This window comes from Dermacentor andersoni, chromosome 5, assembly GCF_023375885.2.
Source record: "Dermacentor andersoni chromosome 5, qqDerAnde1_hic_scaffold, whole genome shotgun sequence".
NCBI classification, from domain to species: Eukaryota; Metazoa; Arthropoda; class Arachnida; order Ixodida; family Ixodidae; genus Dermacentor; species Dermacentor andersoni.
The window spans coordinates 197,492,188-197,516,130 of record NC_092818.1 but is presented as its reverse complement, the minus strand read 5'-3'; the positions used below and the strand labels follow the sequence as shown (position 1 = coordinate 197,516,130).

The 23,943-nt window shown below is 45.2% G+C and overlaps 1 protein-coding gene across 1 annotated transcript in view; it reads left to right on the top strand.

Annotated features, from left to right (window-relative positions):
* LOC126531824 (beta-alanine transporter-like) overlaps positions 1–19,689 on the top strand; it is a 28,243-nt gene extending 8,554 nt beyond the window's left edge. The window contains exons 2-10 of the mRNA XM_050179561.3: positions 781–1,192; positions 2,067–2,170; positions 3,643–3,797; positions 4,945–5,113; positions 7,405–7,531; positions 10,522–10,619; positions 13,991–14,202; positions 16,207–16,388; positions 16,492–19,689. Of these exons, the coding sequence (XP_050035518.1) occupies positions 791–1,192; positions 2,067–2,170; positions 3,643–3,797; positions 4,945–5,113; positions 7,405–7,531; positions 10,522–10,619; positions 13,991–14,202; positions 16,207–16,388; positions 16,492–16,752 (1,710 nt within the window). The 5' untranslated portion in view covers positions 781–790 and the 3' untranslated portion in view covers positions 16,753–19,689. The remainder of the gene's footprint in view (positions 1–780; positions 1,193–2,066; positions 2,171–3,642; positions 3,798–4,944; positions 5,114–7,404; positions 7,532–10,521; positions 10,620–13,990; positions 14,203–16,206; positions 16,389–16,491) is intronic.
* The last annotated feature ends 4,254 nt before the right edge of the window (positions 19,690–23,943 follow it).

The following is a 23,943-nucleotide window of genomic DNA, read 5'->3' as shown; positions in this document are numbered from 1 at the left end:
CCGCCCCCTCTCCCTCCACTCCCCCTGATGTATCGCGCGCGACAGGAGGTGGCGAGCTTTCTCCTCGCTTTTCTCCCTTGCGCACACAAGACTGAGCCACCATCGTCGGCTCACCCAACAGCATTAAACCAACTAAGTTCCGGAATGGAAAATCTAAAGCACGGCTTTGGAAATGTCAATGCACCTTTCGCATCAAACGTTTATGAGAACTTTATAGCCATAAAGTTTTAGTATTGAAATCCGCGAGATGCCGCGACGAGCCCGCTTGCCATCAAAACGCCCTTGAAACTGTGCTCGGACGGGGCTCCTTGCCTTACGATATGTGACTCCCGGTGCATGGGCGTTGCCGCGAAATCCAGCCCGATTTCGCAATGTTCGCGCTGAAATGTCTTTTCGAGCATGCAAAGCACATTCTAGAGAGAATCCATCATGCTTTCCGGCGCCGGGGGTTGTTTTGGTCGGCGGCGCATGACAACACGTAAAAAATTTCGAAGGAGGGGGGGGGGGGGGGCTGTAGCCCCATAACCCCTCCCCCCCCATGGTTACGCCTCGGCTGTGTGCCTTACTCTGTCCTTGTCTTCAAAACGCACCTCTGCGCAGTTTCCTTTTCTTCTCTCTCTTCTTTTTTTGTTTTCATACTTTTCTCCAGTGATTCATCTTAAGATGCCAAATAGGATTGTTGTTCCGTTACAGTCTTTTTTTTTTCCTACTTCACCCTAATTTGTTCGCTATCTCTCGCAAAACGCGCTGCCTCGTGTCCTCAACGCATCTGTGTTGCAGCATCTGAGACATGCTGTTCGAAGAGGCTCTGCAGCTTGTCGGTGAATTCGGCGTGTTCCAATGGCTGCTCATCGTGTACCTCGTGGTGTTCGTGGCTCCGATGCGAGTGATACCACTGTTCGCACACATCTTCACGCTGCTGGAGCCACCGCACTGGTGCCGCCAGCCTGAACTCGAAGACCTGTTCAACTTGACGCGCGAGGAAGCTCGAGAGCTGGGTGTGCCTCGCGAGTCTGACGGAAGCTGGAGCAAGTGCTCCATGTACGAGCTCAACCTGACAACACTCGAACCCTGGACGGTGGGACAGAAGCTGAATACAAGCTTGCACGCAAGAGACCTGCTGCCCGTTGTGCCTTGCCAGTTCGGTTGGCACTACGACCACTCCGTCATCTATCCAACCATCGTGTCCGAGGTATATAATATTTCTTTCCTGACACTTCATGCTGAATTGGAAAGCGCTGCAGAGAACGAGGGTATTGTGAACATAAACCGGCTGAAGGTACACACATCTGCTCAGTTTATTTTTCTATAGAAAAAATGATAAAAAGGACCTTTCGATCGCAGCTAGAAATAAACATGTAAGCCACATGAAAAAAAGGCTAAGTTTTAGTTTCTTTCCTATGCTACTTTCTCAGAAGTCTGCTCAATAAGTTTCTTTAGGTGTGGTGGGTACTATAAGTATTCGTACCAGACGGCAAAGCTGTCCATAAACTCCAACTCACTTTGTAACTGCTTTTAATGAAGAAGAAGTGAAAAGGTCACTAAAGAAACGAAAGTTGAGTGCTTTTTTGTGCTAGTGATTTTAGCTTGCCTAGTCATCGCGATTCCGTGAATTTGCTTGCGGTGCAGGTATAATGATGGCGAGAAAGCGTTGCGCTGCTTAGAAATAGGATAATATGCTAGTTTATACAGATAGGAAGAAATAAAAGTGATCGATATGGGTGAAGCAGATGCTTTTTTTACAATAATAAGGTTTAAAGCCTGATAATTTTACAACAAAGAACCTCCAAGAGTTCAGTTAAAGTGGCACAAGGAATCCCTAGAAAATCATAGAAAGAACTGATTGAAATATTTTGAACATTTGAATAGGCAGAAGTATACCTAGATCCAGGATTAGAAGAGTTCAAAGGATTGAAATTATTTCCGTTTATTTATGTGTGACTTACTATGAGAAATAGTGTAATTGAAAAAAAAAAGATATCCAAGCTTTTGTCGTCAATAACTTTTTTAAAACTACTATCACCGTACTGTCGTCTCGAGAACGATTTCATTTTCTATTTCCCAAGATGAATTGGGTGTGTGGCCAGACCTGGAAAGCGTACATCTCAAACTCGATCTTTTTTGGCGCCATGTCCATAGGGGTGATTGGGATCGGCGCCATAAGCGACAAGTAAGTTGGACTTTCATTTTTCGTCCTCGTAGCTATCTGTAGTATTTGATCTCTATTACAGCACATGGCTTACTGGAAAATGACACAAGGAATTGTTTACGTCGCAGTTTGGCAAGAGGGTGAGGCGGAGGGACAACGTAGTCGCAGTGCGGCGACGGTGAAGAAGCAGAAGCACTACTAGAATTAATAATACGGAATCCAACTTACAGTTGGCAAATTTATGCCTGGAAAGGGAAGCAAAGCTAAAGTGACAAAAATAGCAGAGAGCACGATCGGCGGTCGTCGAGCCTAATCCCACCGCACAAGTCGATCCGCTATTTGTACTTGTGTTTGTGCACATTCCAGAAGAACTGGTGCTCTTGCAGACACGAGAGTGCATCACGTTATTAGCGTCGCGCGTCCGGTATGATTAGAAACGCCTGCTTCGCTTGATCACAACGCTCATCAAATTTCGGCACAGCAAGCACCTTTTGCGCTGAATGATTAGCTGATAATAGCGATAAAATTTAGTGAGAACTACTACCGCAAAAAGAAAAGCAGCGTAAACGTGACAATATTTGCCCTCTACAGTTCTACTATATCAACTCAATGGAAGGATATTTTGGTCAAAGAAGCCGAGAAGAAAAATACGGGGAATAAGCTAAAAGAAGTAAACATCAGCTTGCTATATAATTTATTCAGATGACGCATGTCGATTTCTTTTTGTGCAATAAGCTTTGAGCTGTCTACTTCATTATATTTTAATTGCGATTTTTCTTGTCTGTTCCAAGGGTGTCCGGGAGCCTTTCCTTCCTACTGAATAAAACTTTATGTCGTGTAACCCCTATATGCAATAATGCAATTTGAGAACGTTGGCTCCAATATTCAGAGTTGTGTGTTGCTATAAATTATATTGTGTTATCGGGTGTGGTAGTTAAGGGGCATGTGGCTTTTTTTCTTTTCGATAAGGCTGTCCTTCATTATGATATCTTATAGTTGCGAAGCAACGATTACTTGGGAAACACTATTCTGTCATTACAGTTAGCTTCAGTAGTAACAGTAATGTAAAAAAAAATGTTATACCATTGCTTGAGATATGCCACAAGAGCTCTGTGTTCACAGGTCGCACAAAAAATTGGAAGAAGACGATTTTCTTAGTCATGTCGGCATGCGTTCTGTTGTGTTTCATATTTCTGTTGTTGCTGATGTTTTGCCATTTTTGGAGCCATCACCTATAATGATAACAATAAAAGAAAATTATGCATAAAAATGAGAGCACATTGGCATGAGGTTTTCACTTTCCTTGCAGATGCTAGCAGAAAAAGAAATTAAATTACAACGTTAAGCTCCTGTGCGCCTTTACTATCTAGATGCACATGGTGATTGTACTACATAACCTTTCATACTCACCCAGCTTCTCTTTGATAAGGCAATGAATTCACACAATGATACAGTCAGTGAGTCAGCATGTAAGTGAATCAATCTCCTGGCAGAATCGGCCGCATTCCCGTGATGATTGCCATCTACATCCTGGCAGGGGTGGGCGCAGTGACCACCTACTTTACGCAAGACTTCTATCTTTTCCTGGTCACTCGGATCGTCCAAGGAGGTGTTATCCTGTCCATCAGCATTATCCCTTTCGTACTGGGTGAGTCCAGTGCCTAGTTAAGGGCTTTTTCATCTTGCGTCCAGAAAACTGGGTGTAAGCTGACTGGGTTGGTACTGGCATGGTACCGCGCAGAGGTACCGTACCGTTGTTAAACAAAGTGCGGCGATGTAGAAGAAGGCGGGGGAACTGGAAGTAAACTCTGAGAACTAGATCATTTTTATTTGTTGAGCGAGGGCAGTGTTTTGGGATCAAGCCCCTCTCACTTTCTCAACATACTTGCAAAATGTGGAAATAGATCCGCCCGCCTATCCCGTAGGAATTGGAAAGAGAAATAAGGGGAAGAAACCCCAGAAATTGCTACTCTAATTAATTAGCGAGACGTGGCACTGTAACCGCTGTTAAAGATGAACTTGACTATTTCCTTCATTTATTTTATTTAGTCTAGCCTTTTCCAAAAGCGCAACTACATCTTTCGAAGTGTTTCTTTTTCTAACTGCGCAGAAATTTATGCACACCAGTGGAGCGATATGCTCTATCTATTTTAGAATATTGCCAAAAAAAGCTTGTACAGCCTAATTAGGCTTCTTTTTGGAAGGCTATTTACTTTTAAGTGACAGTGAAACGCATGTGCACATTGTGGCCCTGACGCAAGTGCTTCTTTTGTGCTATGTCGGCTGCTTTGCATTCTGAAGCTCCTAATATGAAACAAGGCTGTCAACGCGGGCCGAGTCTGGTACGACCACCGAGTAACTTGTTCTTAGGCGAAGGTAGTGCTATCTAACATGCTTTTGACCCTAGAAACGTAAGGAAAGGATCTGGGCCACTAATCCCGAAAGAGGTGGTATGCCACAATGAGTAACATCAGATGGAAGCCACCAGCGCTGCTGGACATGGTATTATCGAAGGCGGCCGTTCAACGCCAAGCAGCGCTTACGAACGAAACTCTTTTGTTAATTCGGCCCCTGAAAATTGATGTAAAATCAGATTGTTGTTCATGGCTGAAAAATATTTGAAGCATGAGTGATGTCATTAAAACAAGCAAAGTTGAGCGATTTGATTTCGAATTTTCTGACACTTGTTTAAGAGATGAAGCTACAAGTTGCTACTTGAGCAAAACGTCGGATAATCAATCTTGTGATTATATTGCGGGACAATGACGGAAAGATGTGCGTGGGCTCTGTTGCAGCGCTGGAATATGTGCCTGCGCAGAAGCGGATGCTGGTTCTGAGTGCCTTCCGGTTCGCCTACCCTGTGTTGGGAGTTTGTATGCCCTGGGTGGCGTACGCGCTAGCCCACTGGCGCCTCCTGAACGCTATCGTCGTACTACCGTGCCTCGTCGGACCCGTGGTTTCCATGTAAATATCGCCCCTTCACCACAATATTATGGCATAAGTTTAATCGACCTGAAATGACTTGCATTGGGAAGAAATGTAGGGTAGCGTGTAGAGCGACCGAGTGACGGAGATGTGCCATCGAAGGCGTCACATTTTTTTACAAGGTAGAGTAGCTTTTTGCTATGATATTTCTTCACTTGTAAGCTAGCGTTCGTTGTTAACGCCTGCAGTATAACGTTGCTTTGGTAACGCGCTGAATTAACCGACACTTAAATCTAGTTGACCTCGTTTTAATGATGTTCGCTGATGAAATAACTTAGGAGTACGCATTTATGTCTCTTTATTTCGACAGGACCCCACCTCTGCAACGCTGTTACGTACAGAGTTTTCTTAGCGACATTTTAGACGCTTGCCAAGACCTAGGGCCGTATAAGGTAAAACTATTCCAATATGTTTTTATTCCAATCTCCCGATGTCAAATTTGCGTAACCGCCGACACGCAAGCATCGGGCGGTCATTCGCAGGGTTGTCTGAACAAACCAATGAAATGCTCCCCTCGTTCATAGGAGGTCGCTTTTGATTGCTTGAAAAACGAACAACATTGCTTGCACTGAGCGGCTTGTCTTATCTAATTGGCTCACAAGAGGCGAGGAGTATGCTCAAGTGGAGAGGAATTCGATGGGGCCGAGCCACTGCACTGAATATCGATAACCGGTTGAAGAGGGCGGTGCCGGCGTCTGCGGTCCCCTTTCGCTTACTTGGCTTGCGGTGGCTCGTCGACAATCGCGGCGGCATGCAACGGAAGCTTAAGAATCACGCTAAAACGGATACTCAGCACAGAAGAGTTGGCAGAACAAGGTCGTAAACGTGCCGAAAGTGCTCGAAAACGTTACACAGCCACGCAAGAAGCTTTATTACACGCAAATAAACCCATGCTCTCCAGTAGGGGCGAGTAGCCAGTGCCGGAGCGATCGGTGGCAGCCATCTTTTATTCCTTTCGGAACGGGGCAGCTTGCGGCTATTCAGAAGAAAATTCAATTTTGTTCGGCATATTAATGCATTTTTAACGCGTACACGTCACTTTGACGCGGTAAGTTTTTGCGGTTTTGTGCCGTCGCGTGAGAGGCAGGTGAAGTGGGTGCAGCCCGAAAACTTTTGGCCAACAGCCTAGGGCTAATGGCGAAAAGGCGTCGAATCAGAAATAACTATTTTTTTTGTTCGATCAAATTATGCATAATCACTGTGTACACGTCATATCAGATGGGGGAGGTATCGCGGTTTTCGTGACGTCACGTGACAGACAGCTGAAGTGGGGGTGGTCCAAAAAGTTTTTCACCAATCGCGGTAGGCTGATTGCAGAATTCGAATAGAAAGGTTTGGAATAGTTTTAGGTTATATCGCCTATATGTTCGCAACACGCATGAATATTGTATATAGAATGTACCGTTTGTAGACCTCGGAACGTGAAGAACGCGCTCAGTTTATACACCCATGACGTGGCGCCACCTCCTCCCCATTGGCTGTGCCGTGCCCATTGACGCACGCACTAGGCCACACCTTCCACCGCGGCCAGAACGGTTGAGCCGCCGTGGCGTCGAGGAAGCGTGTTCGGCTCCCATCCAGACCGAAATGTATCAAATTTTATTTTCAAGGCCATTAATTTACTTCGTTGGTAGAAACCACGATGACGAACTTGACCTCAGCCTGAACATTTTTTATATGTTTTTACTCTATGCTCCGTCGGCCGTTTCCGGCACCATCTTTCGATAACGCTGATGCCGACGGATTTTCGCGTAATGGGGCAAATAATGCTTTAGCATTAAAAAGGCTAACCAAGCACTCAAATATTTCATAGGCTAAAGTTAATCAACAAGAATGGGCAGTAACCTGTGTTCAACAGTTGTGCGGAACGCCCAAGAAAGAGTGTAGTGTCTTACTATTAGTATAGGAAGGATCAACAACGTTAATTATTTGACGCCGTTAGCATCTACATGTATGTCGCTGACTTCTAGATGTATTACTTCGAACCTCAATAACGTCATGAAAAGACACTAGTATTCTCAATATTTAAATGACCAGTGGAGAAACAAGCGCGAAAAAAAAAAGAACAAACAGGCGACGAGCTCGCGCTATGTAATGAGACAATTTTAAGTACTTCCGAGTGCAGAAGGTTGTTTGCCCAAATTTCAAGCAGGCCACCTTGTTGCGCAGTCCCGGCTACTTCCTGTGGCTTTGCGGAAAATTTGCATAAGTCATTTCAATCGAATGCCACGGGTAACAATTCGCTTTGTTTGTTATTGTGCTTCTCGAAGTTTCATACCGGAGTCCACCAGGTGGTTACTGTCGAAAGGACGGACCGACAGAGCGAAAAAAATCCTGCTTAGCGTCGCCCGTGTGAACGGCAAGCAAGTGGAAGGTTCGGCACTCGACTCTCTCCAGGTGAATGGTTTATTCGATGAGTTTGGAAATGCTGGGAAACGTCGTCCCCGGTTTTCCCGCAACATTTCAATTGATAGATGGATGCAAAACTTTAATAGCAACATTTCAATGCCTAATGAATATACAAAAATGACACAAAGAACTTAGCAAACGAGAACATACGGTCACACAGAAACACAACGATTTGGTGGGTGCATTAAATTGACGAGCAGTGTAGTGGGCACCCCTAGACGTTTGGTACATGTGTACATAAGCGTTCAGGTACAGAAAAGAGGCAAATGAAGAAAACAGTGGAATATGCGACGTAACAATGAACCACAGATGTAGGGACACTGACACAACGAATGTGGAAATGGCAAGCAAGTGCAAGTTATGCATACTTAAAGATACGTCTAAAAAATAGTAAAAGGTACGTTCTTGCTCTTGGCGCTATGAACGACTTCACCAGGTAGGTGGGGAGGGGGTTACATGGACGATTACGAAAGACAATAATGCTTATAAGCATTATTATAAGATTAGAAGTTTGTTTATTAGCATGAGCTAAAGAATGTAGAATAATTACAACGCACAGAACTCCACGATGGCTCGAGATATCACACATTAAATGACAGAAAAGTGCGTTGCAGAGGTGACGTTGTCAGTTGTAGAAAAAGAGGGTACACGAAAAATTAAAATAAAAGCAAAGCACTACAGTAGCCCAGAACCATCTGCTGAAACATATCACATGAGCAACAGCGACCTTTCCGGGCTTTTTATGAAAAATCCAATCGTGGGTGTTTCTTCATAAGCTTACTACTGAGTGCACATATGGTTTAAATGTACTGTAGTGGTGGAAATTTATAATCATTACGACACCCTGGATTGCACTCGAAATCTGTGTTTTCAATACATCATGTATATCGGTTGATCATTTTTATGTTTTACAGAATTTTTATAAATAACCTGTTGCATATCGCCTAATTCCATTCCTCGAGCAGAAATATTCAGACTGGGACATGCAAAAGAAATCGAAACACATATTTGACTAATTAATGTAAATTCACTATTTAGCTTACTAAAGGATTACTTTACGGCACATTTACTTTACGATAGTGAGTTTGCAAGGCGTGTCTAGTTAGAATGAATTTTCAGTATGGCACCAGTTTCGAGGTAATTGTTGCCAAAGTGTGCGACTAAATACATGGGCGTTCCAGTTACATTTGGGCTTCAATGCATAAAAAAGCGTTTTCTTTAAAACAGTAATTCGAACACCAATGCATTTTTAGGACGAGATTGATGGCGGATATGTCGAAATCCGCGCCATTCTCAAAATTTGCTTGGCGACGTGCCTTTCAATCTAACCGGCTACAATTAGTAAGTTACAATATGTGCCGTAAGGTAATTAATTAAAAGTTAATTAGTTATTTTTGTCAATTAGTTGAACATTTGTATCGATTTATTGTGTAAGGACTGTCCGCCTCCTTGAATATTTCTGCTTGAGGAATAGAATTTTGCTATCTGCCACAAATTATGCTTAAACATTCTGTAAAACTTGAAAATGATTACCCCGTATGTCTAATCGTACAGCATACGTTAATCTCGCAAAATTAATGAATTCACGTCTATAATTACGGTTTGACTATAGCAGGACGATTTCGAGGAAACATAGAGCTAGCACAAGGCGCCAGTGTATATCAAATGACAAGAAATAGACAATGAGAGACGAGATATTTCTTATGAAGGATGACTTGCTGGGAAAGTTCGTGCTCTGTTTATATCGTGCTTGCGCGCTTTGCTCATAACCCTTTATGGACGTTAGATATGAATGTTATGGAACCATGTCGTGACCTAGGACGACTACACGCTATCTTAGCCCTCCGTAGCCAGGGCTACGTTCACAGTCGATAACATTGGGCGACGGTTTGCCTCTTTGGTTTTGTTGCCTTAACGTCCAGGGGCACTCCCCAACGCGCAGCGATGGGTGCTCGTTTGTGTCACGACGTGTCTGCTAGTTACCCGGATATATGCATTTTGACGAGCACGTGACGTGAACAGCGTTCAGAGGACGTATGCCTGCCAAGAACTTTCCTTTCCTGGCGACCTCCATCGTCTACAGGCCACTTCAACTTTATTGATACTCAGGACTTTTCGGAGGACGTTTGTTGCTCTTCTAAACAAGTCAAATGGTCACTGTACAACTTGGATTCTGCGCGCCCGCTTGTCTCAACCAGATTTTTAACTCGACATTTTTTCGGAATCTACAAGAACTGGGCAATGTGGCACGCAGGTTACCCACCAGAAGAAAAACATTCAATGTGTGCAAATTAAGTGTAGACGAACAGTAGATTAACACTAGACTGATGTTGCACTTCTGCATATCAGTGCACGACTTCCTCATTGTAGCGCAAGAGCAATGTTGGCTGTGGAGGCAGGGCGCAAACCGAAGGCATGCAGTATTGTCGAAAAAGAGTGAAAACAGGAAGTATGTGAGCGCCTGCTTCATGAAAAGGTCGCTGAATTTTCGCGTGGCGTCGAAACGCTAAGCCTATTTTGTGCAAAGCTTTGAATTTAGAGAACAGTATTTTGAGCTGTCATTAGAATAATTATCACACATTAACCTACAAAAAAGTAGGCCTAAGCTAGCACCGTTCTAGGCTTTCTGCGTCCGCGTTGTTTGTGCTTGGCATGTTGCACACCTGTGAGATATTAATTTATATATTATTGGGACAACGACATGGGTGCAATTTCCGACATTAAATAAACGAAGAACTAGTCAGAATTTGTGGTCTACCTTAGAATATCTTGGACTGACTCTATGTATACAGATTATAGTTGTCGAAAATCTCCAGGTGCATTTTGCATGAAGGTGGGAGAGCTTTCAAAGAATAGAAAGGGACCTTCGTGACAAAACTATTCTAATGCTTGATGCACCAGCACATTCGGGCGCCTCGAGTGCAATCGCATTTAACTTAATTTTCATTGTGACGTATATCTGTGCTTCAATGCCGCAGCTGCCGAACAAGACCGACGCCTCCAAAAGGTCGTCAACAACGGACGTCTTCCGGTACCCTACACTTCGCAGGAGTTTCCTTATAACACTTTTTCTTTGGTGAGTGAAGACAAAGAAAGTCGCAGTTTCGGCCGAAAGGCGAAGCATAGAAAACATGGTTACCAGGTTTTCTAAGTTTTCTATGTTACCAAACCACATGCCTCTTAGCAAATTAGTGGACAGCAACACGAAGTAAGGATAGTAGCTTTATCGGCCATATAAACTTGTAAACATAGGTAAACCAACTAAATTAACAAGCATGGGGTCACGCGCGTGCAAGCAAACAGGGACACATCTCACTCAATTACCGCGGAAACACGCTGTCAAAATGCTGAAGCGAGGAAACGCAGCAGCAGCAGCGAGCGAATTTACCTTCGTGCTGCGTCTCGCATCAACGCGAACTAAGCCGCGGAAACACAGCGCGTGGCGGGCTGTGTCTCCGTCGCAGATGGCTTCCAAAATGCAGGGGCCCGGGCGCGCGCGCGCGGGGCCGCCCGGAGTCTCAACAGAGTCAGCTTCAGACTCAACTTCAGTTGATAGCTTCGTAATGCGGCGCATTACAGGATGGTTCTGACGAATCATATAACTGTTCATCAGAGAACAGTTAATGCGTTTGCAACGTATTCAAGATTGATGCGGAGATGCAGCGCATGTCGTTAGCAATTGCGATGGCCACCCTTGCCAGCGGTGTCATGGTGACCCAGGTTGAGCTGATCGCTCAGATGTGTCGTGATACCCAGTGACCCACGTTCGTGTCAAAGAGGTTTCTTGCAGAGCAGCACGTATCCAGAGGCACGTAGCGATCAGCCCACATTTTTAGAATGCACAATCTTCGGGATCGCTCTAGGAAAAGAGCCAGGTAGTCACCAGATAGTCGCCAGATAGTCGTTACAGAAAATTGGGTTGAACTCACCAAGAATGCTTCACATTAATACTGCTTACAAAATGCTTTCATGCATCTTGAACGTTACTCTGAGGAATTCAGTACTTGCGTATTACAATGTCTCTTATCGAGCCACTTTGCTGGGCAAGAAGCGCACCGACGGACAGACAAACAATCTTGGGAGGTGTCGGCAAACAAATGTTTGCGTTAGTATCTCGACGCGGCTGCACAGTAATACGCTAGCAAATCGCCTCATTTTAGGCTGCTTTAGGCCCCTAACGATTAGCGTCTCGCCACAGCGCATGCGCCGAACCTAAACGGTATCTCTGCGTCTGTGGTTTCGCATGCCCGTAACGCTAAGTTTCGAAAATAGCGTGGGTGCCCGAAATTCCCCAAACTTGCTTTTTGTCGTCTCAACGTCGCCGCGAACATCTCAAAAACGCTTCAACGCTTTCTCCTTGAAAATAATAAACTCTCTGGTATACTTTTCATTCTGTCGAATATTACGAATGACATTATTTCATGTTTTTTTCGCTGGCATTATGTTCTCATTTTCATTCGGCGTGCAGGGAGGGCGCTGCAATCACGTGACGCTAACGCAAGCCAGTAACGCTGTTCTAAAATACCTTCGCGGCGGGGCAGACCGAGAAGACAAAGCGGCCGCTTGTTGGAGTGTACCCTGAGCTCTTAGTCCTGTATTCTAAACTTCTCTATTTCCATGCGCCGTTGTACTGCTTTTTGCGGATGTCAATTTTCACCGGGTTATCACTGTTATCAACAACTGGCTCGGCGCACAACGGATCTACAGTATCCGTCGAACGCTATCCGTCGCCGATTCTACTGGAAAGGAAGCGTGTATGGTCAGTGTGCTCTCAGCAGTGGTTTCGTACATCCTGAAGTATGCGCGGTCGCCAGCAATACTTTGGAATGCACAGCGAGGCAAGTGAAAAAGCGGATACACTTGAACCGTGAGACTAGATTCGACGACCGTAGCCACCGCCGTTGCTGTGATTTCAATGTTGCCCGTCTATCTGGGAGCAAGTTCGCTCAATAGTTAGACTTTTAGCTCGCACTTTTTACAATATTGCTCGTTCTTCACCATCGCTTCAGTGTGATGATATGTAACTATAAATGTATTCTGTTTACATGTTTGAAAATAGCCCTTTGTTTGTGTCACGCGTCATGCCTCCTTTCATGCCTCGTGCCTTGGCGTTACCCTTACTAATCCCTTGTCTCGGAGCGCACATGTTACTAATCCATCTCGTCTTCTAATAAATCTCTCGGTTTTTTAAAACGAAACCTAAAGCAAGCTCCCAAGCGCAAGTGATATTGCAAGCCTATCAAGCCATAATCAGACCTAAACTCGCATACACATTCGCCGTATGGAGCCCTCACCAAGTATATCTAACCCGCGTGCTTGAATCAGTGCAAAACCGTGCGATAAAGTTCATGCATTCAACTTACTCTTATGATGTCAACATGTCGTCATTGAATAAAGAATCCGGTTTGGTTACCCTTGCTAATTGTCGTCGCATCTCAACTCTCTCCCTGTTTGATAAGTTTTATCATACTGCACTTAATCAACGACCGTACATTATTCCCACTTCCCGCATATCACAACGCACTCGGCACATGTGTCAAGTTGGCCGCCTTGGCGCTCAGACTACCGCTTTTTCAGGCTCATTCTCTTTTCGCGCGCCAACAGATTGAAACAACCTGCCCCGCCAAATTGCCGCCATTACTTGTACACTTATATTCTTGCAAAAGATAACAAATCATCTTCCAGAATAAAAAAAAAAAGTACGGGATATGCTTTCACATTCATTTTTTGCGTACTTGATAGAATTATGTTCCTATTTCATTCACGTATGTCGCCTTTAAAACTTCACTCGTGCTCTGTGATCCTTACCTACCGTGTAATGAATACATGCACATCCACCTCTTATGTATGCCCCTATGAGGTATGTAGGGCAATAAAATGAGATGAAACGCCTCAAGGAGAGGATAAAGGCACAAGCGAATTTCACACGAAAAAATGATACATAAATGTTGAAACAGTGTATGAGTGCATGCGAGTAGTTAGGAGGGTGGTGGGAAGAAAATGATTCAGAATAGCTACTAAAATAGATTTAAATACTTGGAAGTTTAGCATTACAGCAACCTCTTCATTGCTTTGATAGTTTAAGCAGCGTGTCAATGCTGCTTTTTATTTTTCCTACGAATGGGCGTCCGTTTACCTCCCTGAGAAACATGATGGGCTTCGCCCAAATTGCATCCAGCGGACAGTGCAGTGACTCGACATCTACAACAAATGCTTAAAAGAAACTAAGCACTACACGAGTAGGCTACGCGACATCTATTTTCCCACTAGCTCTGACCTATATGTCAAGACCAATCGTTGTTTGAAAACTAATTATATGTTCTTTTTTATTTCTTCACGGTACCTCTGAAGATGGTTCTTAAGCGACGGTTCACTGAAGCTTTCTGTTAGCGGATGAGTCATGGCGCGAGCATTATTTTCAGCGTCGCATCGCGTGCCGGGACGCAGGTTGATGTCGTGTCTGACGTACTCGGCCGGCCAGCTGTACGCTGCCACTGCAACCGACGACCCATTCGTGATGACGTCGACGACCAACGCCATGGACATATTGGCCACGGTGCTGGCTCTTCCACTAGCCGACAGGTGGGGTCGCCGACCGAGCATGGTGTGCGCGTACGGCCTGGCTGCTCTCTGCTATTTGGGCGTGGCAGGCTTCTATGGTGAGCTGGGCTAGACCCTTGTTGCTACTGGCGGCTGCTGCCTGGGCTTCCGCGAAACGAGGAAACAATGCTGTGCCACTTATGCTTGGGCGTCGCATTAACCAATGCATATACGTGTTTGATTGGAATGGCTGATGGCGCAGAGTGCAATGCCTGCGCTGTCGAGGAGACTATAGAACATCTACTGTGCTACTGCCCATGTTTTGAAAGCGAAATACACGACCTCTGCACAGCTCTAAATCAGTTAGATAAAAAACCGTTCACCCTGAACAAGATCTTGGGACCATGGCCTCGCATATCGCAGCTACAAAAGGACACAAAAGCGCTGCTTCGATATTTGAAAGCTATCAGATTGTCACCGTCTGTGATTGACCAATAATAGGCCCATTAGCTTACTTCCAGTATTATATAAAATATTCACCAAGATAACTTCCAATAGAATAAGGGCAACACTGAAATACAGTCAACTAAGAGAACAGACTGGCTTCAGGAAGGAATACTCTACAAGGAATGATATCTATGTCATCAATCAGGTAATCGGGAAATCCGCAGTGTACAATCAGCCTCTCTATATAGCTTTCATAGATTACGAAAAGGCATTTGATTCAGTAGATATCCCAGCAGTCATTGAGGCATTACGTAATCAAGGAGTACAGGAGGCTTACATAAATATCTTGGAAAAGATCCACAAAGATTCCACAGCTACCTTAATTATCCACAAGAAAAGTAGAAAGGTACCTATAAAGAAAGAGGTTAGACCAGGAGACACAACCTCTCCAATGTTATTCACTGCATGCTTGGAAGGAGTATTCAAGCTATTAAACTGGGAAGGCTTAGGATTAAGGGTCCACGGCGAATATCTCAGCTACCTTCGGTTTGCAGATGACATTGTCCTGTTCAGCAACGCCGAGGACGAACTACAAGAAATTATTGAGGACCTTAACAAAGAGAATGTAAGAGTGGGTTTGAATATTAATATGCAGAAAACAAAGATAATGATCAATAGTCTGGCAAGGGAACAAGAGTTCAGGATCGTCAGTTAGATTCTAGAGTCTGTGAAGGAGTACGTTTACCTAGGTAAATTATTCGCAGGGAACACTGATCATGAGAAGGAATTTCACGGAAGAATAAAAATGGGTTTGAGCGCATACGGCAGACAAAGTCAGATCCTGAGTAGAAGCGTACCGTTATCATTGAAGAGAAAAGGTGTACAATGAGTACATTCCACAGGTGCTAACATATGGGGCAGAAACTTGGTGACTGACAAACAAGCTCGGGGACAAGTTAAGGTCCGTGCAAAGAGCGATAGAACGAGGAATGTTAGGCGTAACGTTAATAGACAGGAAGATAGCGGTGTCATCGGAGAGCAAACCGGGACAGCCGATATTCTAATTGACATTAAGATGAAAAAATGGAGCTGGGCAGGTCATGCAATGCGTCGGTTATGTAACCGGTGAACCATTAGGGTTGCAGAATGGGTGCCAAGAGAAGGGAAGTGCAGTCGAAGACGGCAGAAGGCTATGTGGGGTGATGAAATTAAGAAATTCGCAGGCGCTAGTTGAAATTGGTCGGCGCAGGACAGGGTTAATTGGAGATTGCGGGGAGAGGCCTTCGTCCTGCAGTGGAAAAAAAAATGGGCTGATGATGATGATGGTGATGATGATGATGATGATGATGATGATGACGACGACGATTGCAGTTGATTTTGGAAATTTCGTAATTTCGTCATCCCATCTAACTTTGTGCCGTCCTCGCCGGCGCTTCCCGTCCGTTGGCACATTTTCTGTAACTCTAATGGACCACCGGTTAACTACCGCACGCCGGGTATATCGCACCTTATGACTGTCGCGGACTACTGACCGCACGCAGCTGTTTTTTATGCTGTGCCTAGTTGTCTGTCGGCCCCAATCGGATATTAATTTGTCAAAGAAACATTGTTGTCTTTTGGTTTTAGCAATACGAGCTCTTGAAGTAAAAGGCTACACAGCCAACCTTGTATTTCAGGGAAATCAGCTGCAATATTCGCCATCATGATGGTGGGCCGATTCGCTCTCACCACTGCCTACAACGTGGGCTACCTTTTCGCTGCTGAGATATACCCGACTGAGATACGGTCGCAAGCGCTATCAATAAGACAAGCCTTCGGCTCACTTGGAAAGTTCCTCAGCGCTCAAGTCGTACAGCTGGTGAGCTAGTCTATCTCTGTAGCGTTTGATTTCTTTTAGAATGTCGTGAACCGAGTACACGTGCCGTATCTCGTTCATTTCTCTCGCTTACTTCTCTGTGTAGGCGTTCTACGGCCGCTTCCTGCCTCTATTCGTACTGGGCGGGCTGTCTTGTGCGTCGGCGCTCATAACGCTGCCTCTCCCGGAGACCAACAACCAGCGGCTGCCGGAAACACTGCAAGAGGGCGAGGCGATGCGAGAGCTGCCCAAGCCCTGGTTCCCGTGCCTGGCAGAGAAGAAGCGCGAGCGAAGCGGCACGGCCACTCGAGGGCGCAGCATGTCCACCATGTCTGCCGCTACTATCGATAGTGTCAGTCCGCACTAGAAGGGCGCGACTGTTTACGAGATCATTCATGCTGTTGAAAGAAAAAATTACTGTCATGGCTAGGGTTGACGCAGGAAGGGAAGTAATGACGCTGCTAGCGGTCGGGCAAAATGGCGGAGAACTAAGCGGCGACAATGCCGTTGAGTCCAGGAATAGCGTGGCTACTGTTGCCAAGAGCTTGTAGCTCGATGAGCCACTGTTAACACCAGAATAAAGTAATGCTTTAGAAACCCGCATTAGCGATAGTTCAACGTCGTGTAAACTTACAATGAATTACATGCGTCGCCAAACCACGTCTGACAAACCTAAACGCTGATTTTTGTATGAGGTAATCTGTTTTGGTGTTTTACACTGTTAATGTGCTGAATGTACTCATGCTATCTTGGTGTGCTGAGTGGACCCAGGCCCGAGTGCCCGCACCTCTGAGTTCATCTCGCAGTCTAAGACAGTGTATTTTATATATGTAATCACTGTTGACTGCACCTAATGTGTCGTGGATTTAGGTCACTGTGAACTCGAATGGTTGTCACATGTATGAACTTGCAATGACAAATTTTGATAAGCATAAAACAGCAGAACCCAGACAATACACGCAAAATATACCACATATCTTACTGTGTTTTTTTTTTTTTGCTCTGCTGGCGTCGCAGATATTATATACGGCTACAGAGTTACTCTAATCTCTTTTTTCGTGTAAAGGGGATGCAAGGTGTACCACCACCACGGGACAATATATTTGGGATAATTATTTGGGCGAGATGGTCTGAGCTCTTGGCGTGAATGCTGCGCAAAGCACCACTAGTGCGGGAAAAGGTGGTTAGCGGTAACTGGTCTGAACCAGAAGCGTTCTTGTTAGTACATGTTTCCGCTAACCACTTCGCGCCCTTCAGTGCATTGTGCTGCAATCCCACCCCGACGGTTCACTGGCTGACACTCGAATGCGACCAAGAATTCCTAAAAGGTAAACGCAAAATTCTCCGTTGTTCTGTGGGCACCCTGTGTCCGAATTCAAAAAGGTTTTCATTCCTAAAAATGGTTTTGTTATTCATGCACAAATAGCGAAAACGGAAAACACAAGCCGACAGAAAAACGGGGACAGAGTGGCGCTAACAGCTGAGGGTTTTATTGCACGTTATTGGTACATACGTATGTCATCGCACAACAATATGAAAAGAGAAAAGGAGCGTATACAGAATAACCCTGCAATCCACCGTTCTTAAATCACAATCGAAAAAGAAAATTGACAGTCACTCAATTATCCTTACGTGATTTGAATGCGAGTACATAATGACTTCTCTAAGTTATCACGTACCTTACATTAAAACTCTACCATAATACACCTTGCTTTAGTTTGTACCAACCTCAATCCACTTTAATTCACCTTAATCCACCGTAATTAATCTTAATCCACTTTAATCCATCTTTAATACAGTTTTGGGATTGGGGCAAGTCGGTTTTTTTTTGTTTGTGCGCCACAGCCTCCACATGACGCCGTGGCTGTTCGCCGTCGAATTTCGCAGTGCGAGCCGCTGCAGCACATTGCACTGCAAGAGGGTGGTGTGTTCCGGGAGGATGCGTGGCTGAGGCTGAGACGTCACTAGGTGGGGCCACCGCAGCGTGGGCTGCATACGAAAGCCGCCGTGTTTCCCCCGACACGCTCTGCAGTGACGGCTCGTTGCAGCGGTTGCTCTGCGAATGCTTGCAACTTTTTTCTTTTATGCGAGGTCCTCACATGCTACGAGGTGGATATTGCGTGAGCGGGCCTAAGAAAGGCTAAACATATAGAGAATGAGAGGGAGCCAATCCTTACATAAGGTTTGCAGTATGAAATCAGGTGTTATACAATAGTGAGCCGTAGAAGTCACAATTGTTACTTATATATCGTAAGGCTGCAAAAGTCAACTGTGGAAATGCACATGAAATTCTTACAATTTCATGTCAAACATGAAAAAAATTTATTGATGAAACCTCCTCCATGGACGTTCTGTAAAGAGACTGGCTGCTCAATTTATAAAAGAGCCAGGATCAAAACAGTATTGGAGGTAACAAAATTAAAACCAACATTATTATTTACATAATCGCTCAATTATTTAGTTAATATGAGTAAGTCAAACCAACAGCACACATTGCATTATTAATTAATTAATTGGGTGATTAATTGAAATGAAATTATTTATTCTGTAATTATTCATTCAATAATTAGAAGTTTCGCTTACATGATTTATTTCAGAGCTGGATAATTAAAACTTATTCATTGGTGTATATGAGATTCAGATCTTTATATTGCGGTGACAACCGCTGCGTATAATTTAAACTGGAGCACCTCAGGGAAAAGCAAGCCTTTATTTTAAACGAAATGCGTCGTTTGAACTACATAAACTCCAAAAAAATTGCCTGAAACACAAACTTTAACGCACACGCTTGCAGCGCACAACCAACCCAACTGACAACAGCAGGAATGAACGACGGGAAACCCCATGCAATGGATGTTGGCGGCGGCGCTGCTGTCGCATGACTGGCATCCAAGTGCCGGGCCTTTCCACACTTTCCGCCTCACGGCAATGCATGGCGCATGCCACCCCTGAACACACTACCCTCTTCTAGCACGCTGTAGCTGCAGGTCCAGCGCCGGGAACGTGACGTCATCACTTAGCCACGTGGGTTTTGGTAGCATTGGATGTTAACGCCGGACGGACGCCTCATTTTTCGCTTCATGGGGCATATAAAGCCTTTCGCCTTAAAAAAACAAAAACAAAATGAAACAAACAAATTCAGAGCCATTCCACTCTGTAACGGTGGATGACCAGCGGAGCTATATATATCGTGATAAATATGTTGATGATAAATACGTTGATTGGAAATAAAAGACACATACCACAATGAATTTCGGTTTTTCACAACTTCTTGCTGTTTTATTAAATTGCACACTCAATGTTTTTTGGATTTATTATTTGGTCACCAAGGGGGCTGTCGCTTTATGATTGCTATGATATACGGCCCGTGGTTCTGTGACGACACTGGAAAGGTTTTTGGTCAACGTGAGGTCTATATATACACCACCGACGACGCGTCGTGGGCCCATTGATGTTTGTGTAACATTGAATGCCGAACCTTTCCAAGAGAGACACACAAACTACTTTCCGTCTGGCCGAGACACGTCTATGTTTAAATCACCCACAATTACTATGGGAGTGGAGTCGGTGGGGTGATCGAACCAAAGGTGCATACACTTGGCGTTTGCGGCGCGATCTTCGTCCGTATTACGCGCCGCCCGCCGTCGCCGCGCACATTCCCGCTTCTGCTCGCGACGGTGTTCTTTCTTAGGGACGATTTACGCTCGAGCCGCCCATCGCCGCAAGCCGCACCGCACGCGTGCGGTCGCGCGAAAGATTGGACGCATCAAACACTTTTTCACAAATTTCAGTTTACAATGTGTAAGGTATACACTGTGCACACAGTGTAAATGGTAATTTGTGCATAAATGCTGGATGCGTGCAATTTTTCGCGCGACCGCAAGCGTGCGGTGCGGCTTGCGGAGATGGGCGGCTCGAGCGTAAATCGGCCCTTAGGCGCGCTGTTCCTCCGCAGTCCACACCGCACACGGCCTACCATTGCACGGGTGGAAGGGAACTGAGATGAGGTTACGTGGTTTGCCTATAGAGCCCGTGACGTCAAACCGGCATTCATACTAAACAATGTCTATTCCGGTTTTACTTTTTCATTACTATATTTTTTGTCACCAAGCGTTTTGACACTTCTCGCGATTAAACTCAGCCGGGGCATACCCTGCGATACGCTTTGTCTTTATGCTTTAGCTCTTTTAGCTCTGAGGTGGCGGCCATATTTTTTGCCTACGCACACAAACCGCCAAAACCTAGCGTAAAAAGATTACTTTTTCTGACAGAGATACAGACTGGCAACTGACGGTATTATCACTAAGGTTAATCTCAGTGGCTTTTACCATTTCCCTAGTACTCTGATCAGCGTTCTTGGCCAGTGCTTGTGTGTTACTGAGCAAAGGCGTGCTGCAGATGTAAGCCTTTGCTTATGCGTATGACAAATGTATGTACTTATATCCATCACATGCAATGGAACCCTCAGCTGTTAGTAGCACCGTGTCCCCGTCTTTCTGTCGCCTTGTGTGATCCGTTTGCGCTACGTACACTGTACATGATACAATAGTAATTAGTCCATCAGTATATTCTTTTCATATTTTTATTGATTGGCTATCTTCTCTAGTCATTGACGAGCTATATATAGCCAATGGGACTCTTTTTTTTTTTTTTGCGAATCACTGCAGCTTGGGAACTGCAGCGATTGAACTTGAACTGCATGCAACAGGCCTAAGGCCTGTATGCCCAAAGCAGTTCATACTCTAGAACCGCTAATAAGAAGATATACCAGCCACTTGTGTAGCCAGGGGACCCAGATAATGTATTCAGGAAGCAATTATTATGTCATGGCTGTTCGCAAGAGCAAGCACCAGCCAGCGGTAATGGTTAACATCACGTTTGCGAAGGCGTACGGTCGATGAAAAGACTGTTTTCCGTTCTTGTTTCTTGTCCTCCGCTGATCTGTTTTAACAGTGCCGTACACTTTGTAGCGTCACAACATTTTAAAACGAACACAGTGCGTAATGAGCTACAAGAACAAAACCGCTGCTTGCCTTAAGTCATACTAGCGTTGAATCCTTCGGAGAAATATGTTGCTGTACACCGTATGTAGGCACGATCGAAGAACGTCTATTGCTGGTTCACTCAGGTATAATGTCGGTGCGTCTTATGCAGTGTGCACTGCCATACTGCGAATGCACGTCAGCCGAGAACAGTGCGCGTTGATGAAAGTTTGCGCCGTACGTCGAAGGCCACTGGTCCGAAATAACATGCGCTGAGCGAGTGGTGACATTAGGGCTAGCCACCGCTGCGATATATCCCTTTACTGCTGGCTCAACCCTGAATGCAGCCGCCACTGCATGGAGGGACTTTATTTCTTTTAGAGTGGGGGCGAGCCTTTAGTTGAGGACACCATTGGCTCTATGTGCCTGTATACGATGAGCTGTCGCTACTCTGAGCCGGTTAGCAAAGTCTCCCAGGATGAAGTTGTGGGCAGTGCAACGGGGGTCAGCGCCCCTAGCGGTGCCCTGGTTATCAGGCGGAGCTGGCTCTGAAGTAAAGTTAATTTATTTAGCGACCTCCCGTAGTTGGCGCAGACAAAATCTGCTACACAGTGTTCTTTCTCGCTAGAACAATCTGCCGGGAACTGTGGACAGTTTTCAAGGGACTGGATGTGCTCTCTCCACTCTATAACAGTATTTAGTATACTGATATATAACTAACTATTGTATAACTATACTGTTATATATAATAATGTTATGACACCTCAACCCGCCGCGATAGGCCAGTGGCTATGGCGTTGCGCTGCTGAGATCGCGGGTTCGCTCCTGGCCGCATGCGATGGGTGCGCAGCGAGAGACTTCCGTGTGCTTGGATTTTTATGGGTGCACGTTAGGCAACTTCAGGTGATCGAAATTAATCCGGAGTCCTTTACTGCGGCGTCTCTCATAACGAGATCTGGGTTTCGGCTCAAAAACTGCTGCATTTTTTAAAAATCCCCTGCACCTCGACTCAAGAAGAAGGCAGCGGCACTTTGGCTAAAATGGTGACCGCGCTTCTGTTATGCTCCTAGGCAAGTTCTCTGCGTCAGGTTTTTAACCTAGCACTCCAAGCGTCCCTGCAGACGAAGGCATCGTAGCAAAACAGAGCCCCTGGCGACGACTCCTTTCGGCAGGAATCGCCGAGTGGCTCAGTGCCTTATTCGCTCTACGGGCGGCGGCTTGCTTTAGCGAGCAGAGTGGAGCAGAGTAAATCAGAAATTAATGGTAGTTTTTGAATGTACCGGTTAGTGTGACGTGTACTGTTATTCAAAGGGGCAGAATTTCGTAAAATACTCCCTAATTTAATTTTATGCTGTTTAGCGCAGTTAGTGGCACAAAAAAAATTTTTTTTCTTCTTTGAGTTAACTTGTGACGATGCTAAGAAGAAGTACTTCTGCTCTTATATTTATTTCTGGTAATGCACAAACTTCTTGCTGCAAGCTTAGTTGCTAATAGCGTAGCAAGGTGTTGCTTACCTGAATAAAGATATAGTATACACTTCAACTGAAATTTTGATATGTCGCTTGTTTCGTGGAGAAAACGAGCGCCCTACACCTATAATATTCTCTTTCTTGCAATTTGGACCAAGAGGTTGCCGGTAAAAAGGAAGCATCACCTTCGGTGACTAAAGCACTATATTATCGGCGACATTGAGCCTAATAGACTAATAAATATTCATCTCTGGCAACGGAGAGATCGCCTGTGATACCGAGGGGTCCACCAGTAGTTCATGTGACACTCCCAACTGACACACAGGTATCTACTCCGTGAGTACCGCATATACTCGTGTATAACCCGCCCCCGTGTAAAGCCCGCACCCCCCACTTTGGGACGCAAAATTTGAAGAAAAAGAAGAACGTGCCAGAAATGCGCCTAGCCCCACAAAGTGCTACACCGCATACCATCATCGTTGCAAGCCGACCTAACAGACCGAGTGAAGGCTCGGCTAGCCAACTGCCGAATGGGCTTGGCCGTTATTTCTGGGGGCTTGACAAGCGTGCTGCAACCGCTTGATGTTTGCATAAACCGGCCATTCAAGACGGAATTTCGGTGGTCACGAAACAACTCCGACAGGGCGACTGAAGCGAGCGTCTCTTCAGCAAGTGTGTGGTTGGATTCTGGAAGCGTGGCGTTACGTATGAGTGGACACCATTGCCAAAAGCTTTAGAGTCATGGGGATATCAAACGCCATGGACGGCACAGAGGACGGCCAGCTTTGGGAGCTAGCGCGCCGATGAGGCGAGCTCGTCCGAGAGTGATTGGCTTGAAAGCGGCGATAAATAGTGCAATAAAATACTGATATCGGTCACCAGTTGTGTTTAATTATCTGACACAGTCGCAGTGGCACTACAGTGTGTTAAACTGTAGCTATAATCTTGATTCGTGTATAACCCGCACCTGAGAGAATTCGATAAAAGGAAGGGCGGCTTATGCACGAGTATATATAGTATATCGCTACCACTCCTTCTTTTTTTAAACGTTTCTTTATGCAACATTGCGATAATTTCAGGTTCATCACGGAAATGAGAAATTCGATA